The 18,791-nt window shown below is 31.7% G+C and overlaps 1 protein-coding gene across 1 annotated transcript in view; it reads right to left on the reverse strand.

Moving 5' to 3' along the window:
- The window catches only part of LOC110027159 (protein SYS1 homolog), a 34,585-nt gene extending 19,296 nt beyond the window's left edge, over positions 1-15,289 (reverse strand). Inside the window, exons 1-2 of the mRNA XM_020728505.1 lie at positions 14,523-15,289; positions 6,277-6,503 (exon numbers count right to left, since the gene is read on the reverse strand). Of these exons, the coding sequence (XP_020584164.1) occupies positions 6,277-6,503; positions 14,523-14,746 (451 nt within the window). The 5' untranslated portion in view covers positions 14,747-15,289. The remainder of the gene's footprint in view (positions 1-6,276; positions 6,504-14,522) is intronic.
- Positions 15,290-18,791: the final 3,502 nt, after the last annotated feature.

Consider the following 18,791-nt stretch of genomic DNA (forward strand, 5'->3'; position numbering starts at 1 on the left):
AACAGAAATAGGAAAATATTTGGTCAATCCTCCTTTAGTTTGAACACAAGTAACAGCTCCAGCATACATATCTTTAATGACTTGAATATAAGTCATATCAACACCTTTCTTCTCGAGGACTCTCCAAAGGATATCTCTTGGAACCTTATCGTAAGCTTTTTCTAAATCAATAAAAATCAAATGTAGATTCTCCTTATTATCTCTGAACTTCTCCATCAAACCTCTCAATAAATGTATAGCTTCCATAGTAGACCTGCCCGGCATAAATCCAAATTGATTATGAGAAATCTTTGTGATGCGTCTTAACCTATGTTCAATTACGCTCTCCCATAGCTTTAAAGTATGACACATCAACTTAATTCCTCTATAACTTGCACACTCTTGTGCATCCCCTTTATTCTAAAAAATGTGGACCAAAATAATCTTCTTCCACTCCTCAGACATCTTTTTAGTTTTTAAAATAATATTAAAGAGTTTAGTAAGACAAGAAACTCCCAAATCTCCCAAATATTTCCACACTTCAATTGGGATATCATCAGGTCCTACGTAACACCAGCAAATGATATTAATAATACTGATGCTTTTATTTAAATGATAGCTGAAATAACATAAATGATCCCAAGATTCACAATCTCAACCTAATAGAAGTAACTAATATCATCCAAGTGAGCAAATAATTTAATTTATTTCAATGCGTTGATCATCATTATTTATGGAAGCTGAAAGTCCCACGGAGCAAACTAATAGTTACCGTGCACTGAGAAGATACTGGATGATATGCTCTGCACAAAGAAAAGAAATTTTTGCTTGCACTTTTACATTAGACAATGAAGTAGAGAGGTTGTATAGAGATCAACATTGATGCACATTTGGAGAGCAAGCTAATATGCTGATTAATTAAGAGATTTTGTGGTAACTTATAAAAAATGGTGTCTATATCTACAAGGAGGCAAATGCAATACAAGTTTATAAACACGGTGAAAAAGATCTATTTATAATACATAATGAGGATGAATTTATGATGCTATCAAGGTAAGCATTGTAATTGATATAAAATGTTGAGAAAAAATATAGCATTGATTCTTATCTAAACTAAGAGATGTGATTAGACAAGCATTAGTACCTTAAGGAAAAAAAATTATTTAGTTATGGTAGAAACACCTAGAATAGTAGAAATTATTTCCAAACCACTTAGAAAAGCATAGATATGCATAAAAGGAAACCCGCTAAAGAGGATGACAATGTTATTTGATTAGAAGTAGAGCCCCAAATAAGCAAAAAAAGACCCGCACTAACACTGCTCCAAAGTCTACAGCAAATACTACTTCTGTTCATGAAAGATATACAAATAGAGAAAACAAAAGGTAACAGAGTTTGGCATATTGATACTTACAAAAAAAAATTAGCCAAAGTGAAACGTACACGTGTGAGGCCATATCATGACTTAACAAGAGCTGGAGGAATCTACTAATGTTTATGAAAGCATGACTTACAGTAAAAATAAAAATTCATTAGCTTTGATTACTACAAAGACAATAATTGTTGTCAATAGATAAGTAGATCAAATGTCTTTCTTTAATACATGAGATATTTGCTCTACATTTTAGTCATTCATGCATTACAGATTTAGGTTTAATTTATCCTACTTAACTAAGCGTTAATGATAAGCAATGTTTAAGCTTTGTTTGTGATGATATATTATTGTAAAAATTAGATGTGCATTTTGTGATTTTAGCTAACACGTAAAGTCCAAGGATGAAATTTTATGCGTAAAAGATACAAAGACTAATTTTTTCTTATAAAAAATATATAAATAATATAAACTGATTATTTTCGATTTATCTTAATAGATTATAGCCAACCCTGCCTAAAAGTAAAATTAGAGGGGGTAGATTGTAGCCAACCACGTGCCTAAAAGTAAAATTGGAGGGGGGAATGAATGAGAACAAGAAGAGAGAGAGGGAGTTAAAGAGAGAAGCAAAAGAGAAAGCGAGAGAGTAAGGAAATGAGAGAGACTAAAAGCCAAGGAAAAATTAGGACTGTAAAACAGAGATAAAGACGGTGTGAGAAAGAGTGACAAAGAGAAAAAGGGAGATCAACCTACAAAGAGGGAACAAGAGATTGAGCAAGCAAATGGGAGAAACAAACAAGCAAGCTATACATCGATTTATTTTCCTCTTTCTCTTCGGGATCTAAGTAAGCTCTAATCTTATGTCACTCTCTTAAGGAAATGATGATAAAGCTTATAAACGGATTATTTTTCGATTTAAAGGATAGAAAGACTAATTTTTTCTTATAAAAAACATATAAATAATATAAACTAATTATTTTCGATTTATCTTAATAGATTATAGCCAACCCTGCCTAAAAGTAAAATTAGAGGGGGTGAATGAGAACAAGGAGGGAGAGAGGGAGTTGAAGAAAGAAGCAAAAGAGACATTGAGAGAGTGAGGAAATGAGAGATATCAAGAGCCAAAGAAAAATTAGGACAGTCAAACAAAGATAAAGTTAGTGTGAGCAAGAGTGACACAGAGAGAAAAAGGGAGATCAACCTACAGAGAGGGAACAAGAGATTGAGCAAGTAAATGGGAGAAACAAACAAGCAAGCTATCACATCAATTATCTTTCTCTTTCTCTTCGGATCTAAGTAACCCTAATCTTATGTCACTTTCTTAAGGAAATGATGATAAAGCTTTAGAAGAAATTATGCTAAGGTTTTCAATAGAAACTTTTTAAAAAAAAATATGTCAATACTGACAGTAAATTGTTTTCCTAATTATGATTAAAATTAGATGTAGCTAAGCAAATCATTTATTATTAATTATAAAGACTATAGGCCGCATGTTACTCTTATTTCAATTAATAAAACAAGAAAATTTTAAATCTATAATTTTAAGTATAAAGCATGGATTGTTTACCGTGCTTAAGAGTATGGTTTATCTTGATGTTGAATAAGGATGTTTTTATAATATGGTTAGCATAAGAAGAAAAACATTAATAACTTCTTCATAATTTAAATATAATGGGTATAGTGATAACTAATATTAAGTAAACATGTATTTAATTTTATATGTTATTAAATATAAATATAACCAAGATGATGGCATATATGAGTGAAAAATCAATGGTGTATAAGAAATTTAAGTTATAAAAAATAAATTTAAACAGGATTAAAGAGAAAAAAGCTTTTGGAATTTTAAGTGATCTTATTGTGTAGGTATTTATACTTAGAATTAGATTTGATTTTAAAGATAAATATTTGAGGAAATAAAAAAACAATGTTGATGAATAATACTTGCAAATCTCAAGATAGGTGATTCTATTTCAAAATAGAAGTAATGATGTATGCTCTTCTAAATCTAATGCATATGAACACCTATTTTTCCCACAATATTTTGAATTGTTCTTGTGAGGGGCGATTGTAATGGCTATAAATAGTCTATTTCTGAAATGAGATAATCTTTCAAAATTTACACAATATTTTGGTTTACTCATTTGATTTGAGAGCTTAGTGGCTAAACCTTGGCATTTCTATGTGAGATTGCTAGCTATCTAATACCCTTTTTATTTCTTTTGTATCTAACAACTAAAGTAATTCATTTTACTTTTCTCCACACTCGTTAACATCATTCCTAATTGTCCTTCAAGTCTTAAACTCCCCCTCATAAGCTTTCCGTCTCAACTCCACTAGTTGAGACCTAGTCCAACCGCACAACAATGAGATCCTCTCATACATCTCATCTCCTCATCAACTCCAGATCTACTCTTAACCACATCATATCATTCTTTATAAGTTTAATCCAATCTAAAATAATCCCTTGTGCTCTCATAATAAAAATCCCAATACTATGGGTGTGTTTGTTTTAACTTTTTGAACCACGTTTATGGTTTAACTGTGTTTTGTGTTGTTTGATTGAACATTTAATCCGGAACTACGCGTTCGACACAGAGCAGAAATTGGTTTCGTGGCCACATGTGAGGTCCCGCATCCATTGTTCAATTTTTTTTTTTTAATTTTACCCATGCCTCGCTCACTATCAAAAGACAGATTTTTGATTTCAGTCCCGAGACCCTGTGGGAATGCTAAATAATAGTGATGGCATAAATTATGATAAAAGGTAAGTGTTTTTTAAAATCATTTTAAAAACACTAACTGCTTGAGCTCAAAGAATTTTAAACTGAGATTAGATTAAAATTTAATTTAGCAAAAGAAGATTATAAGAAAATGTTAATATAAGTCCAATCAGCTGTTTGGCTGCTAATGTGACATTAGATTTAAATGCATACGACTTACTTCTTATATATTTACATATTGAATACCCAAATTTTAATTTTACATATAAGTCACCTAAATTATACATGAAAAGATGTATTTCATTTTTTAAAATTAAAATGATGATATTTTTATGTGATTTGGATGATATAAGTGTATAAAATAAAGTTTAGGTTTTATATATGTAAATACATAAGAATTGAGTGGTATGTATGTAAATGCCCCTAACAGATATAATTTTGTCAATACAACTATTAATCATAATTAATAACAATTAGTATTTATTTATATATTATCATGTAAGTACAAATAAATAGATTCTTGCCTAAACTAGATTGCATAGGTTCATTAAATGGTCAAATCATTCTATTCTCGAAGATCTTTTTCTCTCTCATTATCCCTTACAACACTTGATTCTATAATTTAACTTTGAATTCACTTCTATATTTCAGCTTATTTAAATGATACCGTTAAATATGAGAATTACATAAATCTATAAAAACTATGAATTCTATATAATATAAGCAAAAGAGTACTTCAGACATTTGTCCACAAACAGCACTTTCAAAATTTTACTTTTCAAACAGAGATGTTGCTTCTAAAACATCAACTTTTAAACAGCAGATTTTTCACACAAGCTTTTGAACTGAGATTTCATAAAGCCAAATCTGAAATAAACACACCATAACTAATTCTCAGCCACCCACAACTCCTTAAACCAAATTTTGAGGGAAAGGACATCAAACCCTTTTTTACTTTAAATCTTTCTACCACAATATCAAGAACTCGTTCTCACACTATAACTTACTACTCGTTCACTTCAAATCCATCGCCAACCCCTTATTATCATCCAGTTTCAAACAAAGAAATCCAAATGAGTCATTTTATAGTTTACAATTTCCTAGAAATTTAAGTTCATGGATATGTTCTCTATATTTTATAGTTCACATGTTTTTCACTAACAATTCTAACAAATAATTATTGATATACTCATATCATTTTCTTTTATAACATTTTAGTTAACAAAATCATCATAATTATTAGCACATTCAACTTAATTATTTTTTATGTCTTTCATGATCTGCAAAAATGAACGAAACTGTTCCTTATTTAGCAGGTTCCTTTGTAAGCCATCAATTGTAAATATTTCAAATCTCATACAACAACAAAGCTATAAAGCACAGACACAGACACGATACGGGGACACGACAATTGAAAAAAAAAAAACACACGGCACGCCATAGACACATTTTTATATTTAATTAATTATTAATATAAAAAATATATCTTTTCATTATTCTATATTAAAAATATGACAACACAAATTATGCAAGAATAAAATTTAACTTCATATATTTAATTTATATTATAAAAACCCATGATTATAAAAAATTATTTTTTATAATTATATATAATATGTTCCAAAAGAGTATATCCAACTTATAATCCAATTTATCTACTAAAAATTAAAAAATTATATGATTACAAAAAGAGAATTACTAATGCTCAACTTTATCGAATATTGGATACACCTTCGATGCTCGATTTTGACAAATGTTAAAGCAAGTTTTAACTTGACGAGAGATGGAGTGATTTCGACTATGAGGTATAATAAAGGATGTACATATATTTATAATTTTCTAACTCTCGCAACCCATTTTCTCGAAATAGTGTTAAGATCATATCTAATGTGATGTTGAGATGTGTCCCGAATGTGTTTGCACCTGAAAAAATTCAAAAATATATCTTATAGTGTCGGAGAAGTGTTGGGACGTGTCAGACAAGTGTCGGTGTCCAATACGTGTCCGACACGGGTATGACGCATTTTTAGAAGTGTCGGCGCTACATAGCAACAAAGGCAGTGTACCAAAAAGACCATTCCATGTACCAATAGGACCATTCCATGTATACAAAGATGGGGAAATCTCAAGCTTTGAAGTGTACCAACAAAAGTATGCTCAATAGAGGACACAAAAGAATCACCAATTGAAAGTGCAACTTACTTGAACGGAGTCTTGTAATCGGGATTTCTCGCATTTCGCGTCTAATGCATAACCACTCACTAAGCAATGCCATCAATATTAATCCACTGAGGTTCACAATCCACCATGTGAAGGATGATGGCCAGCCCCCATACATTATACAAACAAAAAGATGGACAATGAAGAGAGTAGCTGAAAAGTCCAAACACTTCCTCGCTCTCTCAATCAGGTAAAGAATGTACCCTGCCCTGCTCAAGAAATAATGAAATGTCAGACTAATGCATAATCCAATGGCATTTAGAATCCATTTCAATTTTGCAGTGATAATGATATTAAATAAGACAGTAATCTCGAACAACCAAAAGGCAATGTATCAAAGAACAAACATGATCGAGTAGAATGTAACACCCAATATCAAAAAGAGTATATGCATGGTATGAACTACAATTTAGTTTACAGGAAGAACTATCAAGAAAAATATAATGATTTTTCTCTTTTACTGAATGACAAATACCATTGAGATGTGAGTGCGGATATTACTAAGTTCTGCACACTCAGCTAGTGCTGGAAAAACATATATTGGTCCAAAATGCAAAATAATATAGAAACCAATGACCCTTATTTTTCATAGTTCAAAAACACAACCATAAAAATTGTCCTGAAAATGCAGAAACAAAGACCGCATTACATATTAAAAAATAAATGCCAAATCAAGCGTGTTCCATCCCTTCCAGTAAGAAGAGAAGACGACTGCTTGACAGTAGAAAACAGCAAACGTAGAAGGATGTAAACCACAATTAAAGCAGGAAAATATTCTAGATGCCAGCATGCCTTAAACTGTTTGTCAGAATGTCAGCCATGTGATAGCAGTAAAAAAAACTGCCATGGGATATGTCATTTGGTAGTTCACCTACATTATATCCCAATTCTTTGTTTTATGAAACTTAATTTTAATACTAACAACGAGCATTCGAAAGCATTTGCTAGTTTTTCATAAATTGCATGTGTTCATGCGAGTGTGCATCTCTTCACTAGCATGTGCACAAAAAACTAAACAAAAAAACTCAGAATAATCCCCAGACCATTCATAGACCAATCTAGCCCTAAATAATATTTCTTCAATATAATCCCTAAATTATACAAAATTGACCTCAATTTAGCTCCTCAGCCATACAAAAATTGATCCAAATCATCCCAAAGGGAGCTTTTGAGATTAATTTTGTACCGTAAAAGGGGTAAATTTGATAAATGTAATGCTCCAATTTGTGATTGGTTCATACGAAATATATAAATATATATATACGTTCAATTTTTTTTGTAAATAGTATGTTCATTATTTAAATCATGTTAAATTCATCCATCATGTGTGGCTTGTATTTGGCTCATACTTAGCTTAAACTACTTACTAAATATTAAATTTTAATGTTTTAAAATAAAACATAAAAAATCAAATAAATATCAAAATAATCAAAAACCTTGTCATAAATTTATGATTTAAATGATTACTACAAAATATGAAATTCATAATAAATTTTATTTATTTAATTATTTTAAGTAAAATAAACATAAAACAATTGCACAATTAACTGTGCTCGGCTCATTTATAAATCAAGCTAAAAATATATGTTCATGTTCGGCTCACTTACATAAACAATTCAAGCATGAATTTTTTAATGAGTCAAACATGAGATATTCATGAAATACAAACTTTATGAAAGTACTACTAGTAAGCAACATGAGGATTGATGAATAACTAAGCCTAAATATTAATGCACAAGTTGCCATCCCGAAAGACAGTAATGAACATTCATGGAAACCATTCTTTATCTTACATGCAATATCATTCATTTACTTCTTCACCCTTGATAATAACCACTCAAATAAATCATTGAGAGAATCACAACAGACATGTGTCTAGTATATCAACTAATCTTATCACGGATATCAACATTTTATAATAATTTTATAATCGCTCAACTATTCACGCATATTCTCTAGCTCTCATCTCAAACAAGTGAGTAATGCAAGCACAAAATGATACATTTTCCCTAATAAATATATTATGCAACAATTGATCTATTGGTATTTTTAGTTTAATATGTTCCATAACATTAATTATATAATATGAAAAACTAGGCAACAATTATCCAAGAAAAAATCAATGACATGCTAAATATCATTAAGTAATTATAACTTATCATTGGGGTTGTAAATGAACCAAGGTACTTTGTTGGATTGCAGAAGTTTTTCAAAATTTAAATTCATAAATTTGAGGACTGGCTTCCAACAACATACATGCAACATCCACAATAGGTGGACTTATAAAGTCTTTCATCATGCTTAAAGTAAGTTCAAAACAATGAAGTCCTCTAATTAAGTTCCACTTAAGGTAAGGTAATGATGCATCACACAACAAACAAAAATTTCTCAATCGAGGCATTATAAAAATCACTTTTTTCCTAGTTTAACTAATGCACATCATTCTCATTACTTTTTTCTTCAATATTAATATTTAAGTTTTAATGAGGGCGCTCATTCGCAAAATTATCAATTTGGTAACATCTAAAGCAATCATTTGCCAAAGTTTTGAATCCCAAAGTCGTAGCAACTGACTTTCCTTTTGACTCATTTATGTGTTCATTTCAGTTTTGATTACTTCAGGTAAAAAGAGAAATACCCACATGAGAAATTATTTTAAGTGCGTGAACTTTTGTAGTTCAAAATCTAATAAAGCAAGTTAAAAAGCTTCCAAAAGCAAATTAAAGTTACATGGCGCCATTTCTCTTTTAAATTTGAGTCTTAAAACTAATTTTAACCTAGAAAATAACGATTTTGAATCATTCCTGATCTCAGAATGCAACAATATTCCTTAAAAGCTATCCATGTAATCAGCTACAGATTAATTCCTTGGTTTAGCAAAGTTCAAATCATCAAATAGACAATCCTTGAGAGAAAAAGGCAGGTATTTGTTTTTTAACAGCAATATTATTTCAATACCTGCAACGGTTTATTCTAATTCTAATCATTCCCTTTATCATATAGATTTTTCCCCTAATTCTAATCATTCCCTTTGTCTTATACATTTTGTTCCTTATCGGTTATTCCAAGTACATGCGACTTTCTCATACTTGCACTCACTCTCCATCGCTGCCAATGCTCACAGTCATCACTCGCATTTGCCCCACACTGCTCTCTCACGCTATGTCCACTTGTTTCATGTGACATGTAGTTTGGCGATGATTCCTACAATACCTCTCAAGGTGCCTCCTTGGTCGTTGATGTCTACATCATATGCATAGACTATGCTCCACCCTATTACATTCCTTATGCATGACATCATTGTCGATTATGCTCATCAACCATAACACACTTCTTCACTTGTCGATTGTATTAGGATTTTTGCTCTCATCGGCCATATTTGATCAATCATGCATGCAATCAAACTCCTACCAATGTTTTAAAAGCGCGGTTCATATGCAAAGAAAATCGAAGAGCATGACGCTCGTTGCAGTAGTTATGGCGATGGGGAGGTTGCGGGCAATGGGGAGGTTGAGGATAGTCATCACCTCGAAGCGAGAGATATAGTCGAAGCACCACTTGTCCTCGGATATAGCCCTAGAAAGAACACGGGGAATGCCAATGGCTGTCATAATATAAAAATAACAAAAAACTGGCCTAAAACATGAAAATAACATATTTATAGACTTGGGATAAATAAGAGTGGACCCCACTCCAAATAGGAGGGAAATCCACATAAAGGAAGTGTTGATCGCCCCTCCTGGACCGGTCCAAGCCGCAATCCCCCGCAGTATTATTGCGGAGATAGCGAACGGCTCCATGCAAGATGGATCCATGTGATACTATAGCTAGAATCAAGACACTGTAGCAGGACACACAAAAGGGGTCCCTATAGGCAGCTCTCGAGTCAATGAATCAAGAGTCATAACATTCAACAAAAGCAACATCCATAATTTATACTAAGTCTATTAAAAGTGGATTAAATTGTTTTATGACATCACCATAATGATGCACACAATGTCGCCCAATTATGCCAAAAGTTTGCTAGGAAGTCACCTGCAAGTGACGCCCACAACTTAACTTGATTTTAACAAAAGAGTAGGAAGGCTGATTAGGTCTAAAACAACTACTAAATTTATTATATGGAATTTGAAGGCTTGAAGCTTTGAATGGGAGAACAAGAGATATGGCGGACACAATGATTAAAAGTAAATAAATATTGCTTGCTTACAAGAAGCTAAATAAAAGTACAATGGGAGAAGCAGCACTTAATTTTACAGTAATCTATGACCTTGTAATAGAGAACATATACCCTAAAAAATGGGAAAAATAATTTAGTACTTGTAAAAATGGAGCCAACAAATTGCAAATAGGCTTCCCTTTTAACGCTTTTTTTCATTGAAAAAAAATCTAAGGTGATTGAAGAAGATGGTTTGACCTCATAACAAATAAAAAGTTCTGTGTGTTAGAAGTATAAAATGCATTCAAAATATAAAATTTTCTCAGAAAAAGGTGGAAGAGATTTAGTAGGAAGAAATTGCTAATTTTTAATGAAAGGTTGCTAAGAGAGGCAAATTGAAATTCTTTAACCAAATGCAGCAAAGGACGTGACTCTAAAAACAGACCTTACACCAATAAGGAGATTGGTGGAAGAGCGAGATGGTATAATATATTAATTAAAAAACAACTGTAAAAATAGTAAAATTAAACTACTATTAAGGCTTAATAATTATTTAAAAATTAAAAATATATAAAAAGTGTAATGAGCAAAGAAAATATATTTTTTTTATTTATATAATAGGCTTGATAATAACAAAAGAAAAACAAATATGGAATAACTAACGCAAAAGATGAGAAATGTAGAGACTTTGATCAAAATATATTCATTAAAAGTGAAGACAATTAAATATTAGTTAAAGATGAACATTAGGAAAAGAATGAAAAATGCAACCAAAGAAGTTATTAAATAAAAGTTTTAATAAAGAAATTTGTTTGAAAGAGAGTAATTAATAAAATAATAGATTAACTTATAGATTGATAGTAAAAGCTAAAGTAGAGTTAGCTATGAAAAAGATGCAGCTACAGTACCGCGGTAAGCTCCCGCGTCTCTTAATGTTAAATACAATTAAGTTGACAATGTTGTCTAAATCAGAGTGTTATAATAAAAGAAAATCATTGACAACTACATTGAGCATTATAGAAATGAGAATGTTAAAGATAAAAATGTGCCAAAACTATAAAATATAAACTAAAGAATGATCAAATTAAGGGGAAAATTAGAGTGATGTTTATTGTAAACAAGTTAACTAAAAATGGAAGTCCAGTAACTTTCTATAAAAGTGATTATAAAGCTATTGCAGGGAAATCAATTTTTTTAAAAGTTATAGGTATTAGTTTTATTTTTTAAAAGATTGGGTAGCAACTTTCTTACAAATACTACATTCTAGCAAATCTTATCCTTAAAACAACTTCCCACCAAATAAATTCATAAAAATAGTAAGAAAGCAGTAGCCAATGGAGATGTGACAATGATCAAAAAGGTAAAACATAAAGAAAGATATCTCAAGTAAATCCTCAGGTCTTGACATATCCCATGAAGGGTAAAGAAATGAACCCATTTTGAGTTTAGATAAAGTTAGTATCGAATAGATGGCATAAGGTAAAATAGAAGTTTTTCAAAATGATTCGTAAAAAAAAATTAACAGCTCAAGGAGAAGTCAAAAAAAATATATAGAAAATAAGGATTTATAAAGCTAAACCAAATTGTTAGAATAAGTTTATTTATGATAAAGATGATGATGATAGAGCCAACAAATAGAATAAGATACACTAAATTGTATTACATAAAAAAAAAATTGAATTCTTCATAAAGAAGAAAAATGAGAAGTCAAACATATATTGTTATTAATGTCTATTAAGATGACAAGAATAACTGCAATTATTATCGGAGCCTTCCTTTAAAATGAAGAGGAGATTCCGGAAGCTTGCAGAGGGCTCCGAGTTTTAGGGTGGATTACTTAAACTTGGAGAGGTGGAGTAGAAAATGTTCATGTATCTATGATTTCTCCACAATCGATCATTGGGGCTCTGAAACCGCTCCTATGTGTCGATCAAGATGCCACCCACGGATTCCAGTCCATGAAAGGCTTCTCAGCTGTTATCACTTCTTTGTAGAACTTATTGGATAGTTAAAAGATAGAAAAGAAAAGCAATTGGGTGAAAAATCCATTGATATGAGAGAATTCTTGATGCCATTGCCATCTTAGTTGATCAACAATGGTCTTCAAAGCAACATGTATGTTCTTGAACCATACAACTCCCTAGTATTTAGTATGGGTTCAACCTCATCTTTACTTGATTTCATAATAAACCTTCAGCATATGGGAACAAGAATTACCCTCACAATCTTCTCTATTTCTTTAACTTCATTATTATCATCAAATTGTCTTTCTCATGTGAACCTTTCGCTAATGTGGATTTATTTGGTGATAATAAGATGGATGCCAAGACAGCCTGGCTAAGGCACATTCCAAATCAAGTTTTCATGAACACATTCCTTTGTTTCAAAACATAGCTTATACCCGGTTCTCTGTGGTCTTTTCTTATTATTAACGCTTACTTTAGTTCTTGATAAAACCTACATTCTTACCAATCGATTACCTAGCATCAAAGTAGCAGGTTCAACCTCAACTTTTGTTGATTTCAAAAAAAATATCCCCAAAAGGTTCTCTGTTTTTTCAATTTCTTCATTATCATCATTTTTTTATGTGATCATTTGACAACTGTATATTTATTTGGTTATAGTAAGGTGGGCAGTTAGACAACTTAGCCATGGCACATTCCAATACAAGTTTTCACAAAACAACGATCTACTTTCTTTCACCAAGATTTTTAGAATCAAAATGAAGTTTACACGGCTTCTCTATGGTCCATTCCTATAATTAACACTCCTTAGTTCTTGAGCGGTAAACTCTGTTTTTTCTTTTCTACATGATAGATACCTTGCGCACTAAAATCTTAAGCCAAAGTCAAAACTCCAGCAACCTTTACCATGTCAAATTGGTAAAGAGAAAGCAAGAACCAGAAATAGTACTGAATGGCCAAGACAAAAAACCTGCTAACACCTGCCATTTCCACTAGTATGGAAATCCTACCTGCAATATTTTAACCTATGGTCTCTGTCAAACATTGGAAATAACAACGGTTCTTTGAAGTAACTTGCTCCATAAGAAAAAGCCCAAAAATTTTGTTTTGTTTTCTATCCTTTAAGGCTTATTTTACATTGCGGCATTAAGATCAGAAAAGTCCTAGTTCTTGTTTAAATTTCTTTTTAAACATATTCTCGTTGTTCTTCCAAATCCGTTACTTTGTGGCTTCATGTTAACATGCAATTTAATTCAAAAATTTTACGTTATCATCCAAATCCGTTACTTTGTGGCTCATACGCTTGATGTGGCTCAAGTTTCATATCAATAACAACTAGGAATCTCCATTAATTTTTTATAGGAAAAGATGCTAGGACTCCATTCAAAGGTCTTCTCAAGGAACATAAAGTTTAGGCAAACTGACAAGGCAATCACCTGGCTGATTTAAAGATCAAGAACATTCCCACATTGGTTTCATGGAAATATATAGATGTTATAACGAAGTAAAAGTACATGATTTCTACAATAATAACGATAAAAAGCCTAAGAAAATCTAGCAATATTTTGATGCAGGAAAGCATAAAAAAGTTGTAGAATTTGTAAGAGAAAGGTTAAAGTATCCAGTATTCAACCCATGCATGCTCCATTAAGAATCACTGTAATTAATAGGGCAGCACAAGAAAGAGAAGTAGTTATGCCTCATGTGCCCAACGTGGGCATCAGAGTAGATAAAATTTCCTTAATCTCCGTGTCTACCCTGGTGGGTAGTGTTCTGACCACCAGACTGATACAACCAGCCCATCAAGCCAGTAGTACTGCGCAAACAATTATCAATGGCAGAGAGGCATGCATTCATAATTAGAATCCATATTATATTCCAGGTAAGGGATGCCAAAGACAACAGGATAAATAATTAAGCTTGCAAAGTCGACACTTCTGAGAATTCAGCATGGCACTACATAGTGCGAAGGACCATATTTATATTATTCAGGAGAAGGAAAATTGGATGCGATCGGAAAAGAACATGAACTTTGCTAGTAGATAAGAAGTTATTAACAGTGTAATTAAAATTACAGTAGAAATCCTTATTAAATAAAACGTTACCCTGCTACTGCACTTAAGAGAAAACCAGCAATTGCAAGCCAACCAGTTACAGTTGTAGCGGTGAGGGTAGAAAAGTCGAAGAAATAAACAAGGCTCATCCTAGAAACACGGGCTCCGACAAGAATAGACAAGAGAACCCCGAGCGTTAGGTAGTATAAGCATTGGAGGCACACGATCTGAGAAAGAATAAGCCATGGATCCCACACCACAGCACCATAAAACATGATTCCCTTAAAAGTTATGAGCAATGTAGCCCTTGATCGAAAAGCGCAAACCCTATCTCTTAAAATTTGGTCTTTCCAGAAAAAAAAAGACCCTGATGAGACTCTTCGATCACTGCTCTCATCAGATTTCAAAATTTGCCAAATCAAAAGCCGAGCAGTAGGAAGCTTGATCTTCCCGATCTTAATCCAGTAACAGATACCGAAACCCCCTCCTGATAATCTCGAGTGCGCTAGTTTCTGGGAATCAAAAAACACCTGTTTTGAGTTCGACTACACCATGGAAGATCTCCCGATGTCGATAAAGGGATTTCCTGCGGGAGCTGCGAGCGAAGAACCCAAAGGATGTAAAATGACGGAATCTTGCGATCCCAGATTTCAGGATGAGCCAGGCAGGAATGTAAAGTAGGCGGAAGAGGGAATCCGCACAAGCAGAAAATATTGCAACCGACGTAAAATCCAGAATTTAATTTCTTGCCAGTGGAGGGTTCAGGTTTTGCCAAATAAAAAAAAATGAGAAAAAGTTATTTATTTGGCTCGGCCTGACTCCAAAAGAATCCAATTCTTCAAAAATAAAATCCTGCATTATTCAAAATCGTGCACTGTTCTTCTTCTTTTTTTCCTTTTTTTTTCTTTTTTGGATATGATTGTTCTTGCGACGAGTAATCCTCTGTTTGTTCTAAAGAGCATGGTAGCATATCAATTTTAAAAATAAAATATAATTTTTTTTTTTGTGAAAAAAACGAAATGGAGTGAGTTTTAGGGCCTGTTTGGGGTAGCTTATAAGTGCGGGTAGAGTTTTCAAAACACCGCCTCAACATTTGAAAAATACGTTTCAGCAGCTTATCCCAAAATGCGGTTGGGTTCTTACACTAAACGCAGACCGCGGTCGATATTGTTGGCCACCCATGGGCCACGTTTCAGAATAAACTGTTTATCTGGATAACTACAAGCTGCCTCAAACGAACTCTTAATGTTATTGAAATGATAACATTCATTTAGATTTGTTTGATGTTTTTTATTTTTAGTTTGAATAAATGTGATTTTTTGTATTGATTTTTTTTGTTTAAACCAAACTTACTATTTCTCTAAGGTTTTGAATAAATATATTATGATATTATAAGCTTTCATTTGTTTTTTATACGAGATAAGTGAAATATATGGTTCATTTGTGAGAAAAATCACAAAATTTGTAAAGCAATACCACCATCATGTGACCAGAATATCACTTCATTACCACCATAGTTCCACCAAAATACTACCACATTATCATCATAACACAATCAAAAAGTAACCATAATACCACTTCAATATCGCCAAAATACCTCTACAATATCACTATAATATAACCATAATATCATCTTATTACAATCATAGTACCACCAAAATATCACTACATTATCGTTATAATACAATCAAAAGGACACCACAATACCCCTTCAATATCGTCAAAATACTTCCACAATATCACTTCAATACTGCTAGATTATCACCCTAATAGCAAAAAAATACAATAATTTCTGGTTGTATTGTGGTATTATGGTGGTATTTTGGTGACTTTGTGGTAGTACTTTAGTCATATTTTGATGATATTTTGGTAATATTCTGGTGTTATTCAGGTGGTATTCTGATGGTATTATGGCGGTACTCTTATGTTATTCTGGTGGTGTTTCGATGGTATTTTGGTGTTAATTCTTATGATATTCTCGTAGTATTTTGGTATTATTCTTAGGGCATTGTAGAAATATTTTGGTGGTATTTTAGAGTTAGTTTAATAGTATTATAGCGGTATTTTGGAGGTATTTTGGTGTTATTCTTGTGGTATTTTGCTAAAATTTTTGTGGTATTATGTTGTCACTGTGGTGGTATTTTGACGGAATTTTGTTGTTATTCTAGTTGTATAGTGAATGAATTATGGTGGTATTTTTATGATATTCTGGTAGTATTTTGGCGATATTATGATGGTATTCTTGTGTCATTTTGTGTTAGTTCGGTGGTATTGTAGTAATATTTTGGTGATATTTTTGTGGTATTTTTGTAGATTTTTTGAGGTAGTTTGATGTTATTTTGGTAGTACTTTTATAGTATTCTCGTTATTTTTCTGGTGAAATTTTAATGATATTTTGGTGGTATTGTGATAAATTTAATCACAATACCACCACAATGCAATCACTATTTAGATAATTTTCTTAAATATTTGTAACACTTATTAATAGAATGTGTAATCATGTTTAAATTATTTGTATATATGTGCAGTTTTGGAAGCAATGAATGTGAGTAATGAACCAATTGTAGACTGGTTGTTTGGCATCAATATGCACAATAAAAACAATGCATATAGCTTATATTGTGCTTATGCATATCATATTGGATTTACAGTTCGAAAGAAACATGTTAGTTATTGGTCAAACTCAAAGAAAATAAAATTGAATAATTTTCTATGTGGAAAAGCCACTTTTAAAAAGGACCATATTCTCAAAAATATTGTGAAGTTTAAAAGATTAGCATCAGAACTAGTTGTTCAGCCTTGATTCGATATAATGTTGATGTCGATGGCAATTGAAAGGTTAAAAAATTTTTAGAGAGTCATAAACACTCCCTAGCCATGCTAGATGATCCACATCTCTTGAGATTTAACCGAAGCATCAATGACATTAATGGAGATGTGCTCAAATTGATGACAAAAGCTGGTATTGGAGTTACTAATGCATTCAACTTTATTGTAATGAAAGTTAGTGGAGTTGAGAAGTTGAGAAGTACAATTATAATAAAAAGTATTTTCCCTTGCAAAAAGATTATAAATCAGTGCAGGAATCATATGATTAAAGATGAAAATAAGATATTGTAACAAATAGGAGCATGCATATTCCTTACCCCTTCCGAGCATAAAGAACATTGGCTAATCTAAAGTTAGTTCCAGCTTGTGTGATTATGTTGAGTAGATTCTAGCCTCTCTCTTTTAGATTATCCACTGTGCCCTCCATATAGAGGAGTACAATTATGATACACATCTTTAATTTCGATACTTTACATTTACTTTTAGTTTAAATTAGAAGTAGTTGATTTAATTATAATCTTTTTACAAACAATTCGATATTATTCTCCTGCGAATTTAGTTTACAGTTTAAGTAAAAATTTTTCTAAGTTAGCATAGTAAATCCCTTATTCTTTGTGGGTTCGATGCTGGTGTTTTTAAAGAAACTCTATATTACTTAAAACGATACGTATACTTGCTTAAGTTAGCATAGTAAATCCCTTATTCTCTGTGGGTTCGATGCTGGTGTTTTTAAAGAAACTTTATATTACTTAAAACGATACGTATACTTGCATAGTAGCCCTAGTGTGTAAACCATTAATCAATTTAATCACACGTTTATTTTGCACATTAGTTACTGAATATAAATTGGGACAACAATTTGGCCATCATTTCAGATTTAAATAATTACGTAATTGTGGGTTAGGTCAAATTTTTTGCATCGTTGTCAGGAATAAAAAACTTATTTACATTTCTGAATTTTAAAAAGTATTAGTCTTTTTTTTAGTAGAGTTCTTCTATAATTTTTTTTCTTTTAATTCTTCTAAAATTTCTTAGTGTGACAAATTATAGTTATTTTTGAAATGAATAAAAAATCAGAATTTCTAACTTGATTGCTGAATATCCTTATATTTTAGTTTTAACCTCAATTATTGAATTTTTTTCTTAAAAGTTTCACTATCACATTTATGGGACAAAAATATAAGATTCTTTAAGTGAAACCTACCACCATAAATTATTATATTTGCTTTACATAGTACAAAGGTTACTTGAAGATAAGTAATGTTTAAGTTTGGGGAAATTAACATGTCTTAAAATTATATATCTTTTATGTGTATTTCCTGCTTGTTTTAATCATATTGCACGTTAATGAAATCAGTGCAGGAATCATATGATTAAAGATGAAAATAAGATATTGTAACAAATAGGAGCATGCATATTCCTTACCCCTTCCGAGCATAAAGAACATTGGCTAATCTAAAGTTAGTTCCAGCTTGTGTGATTATGTTGAGT

This window comes from Phalaenopsis equestris, unplaced genomic scaffold (genome assembly GCF_001263595.1).
Source record: "Phalaenopsis equestris unplaced genomic scaffold, ASM126359v1 Scaffold000002, whole genome shotgun sequence".
Classification (NCBI taxonomy): domain Eukaryota; kingdom Viridiplantae; phylum Streptophyta; class Magnoliopsida; order Asparagales; family Orchidaceae; genus Phalaenopsis; species Phalaenopsis equestris.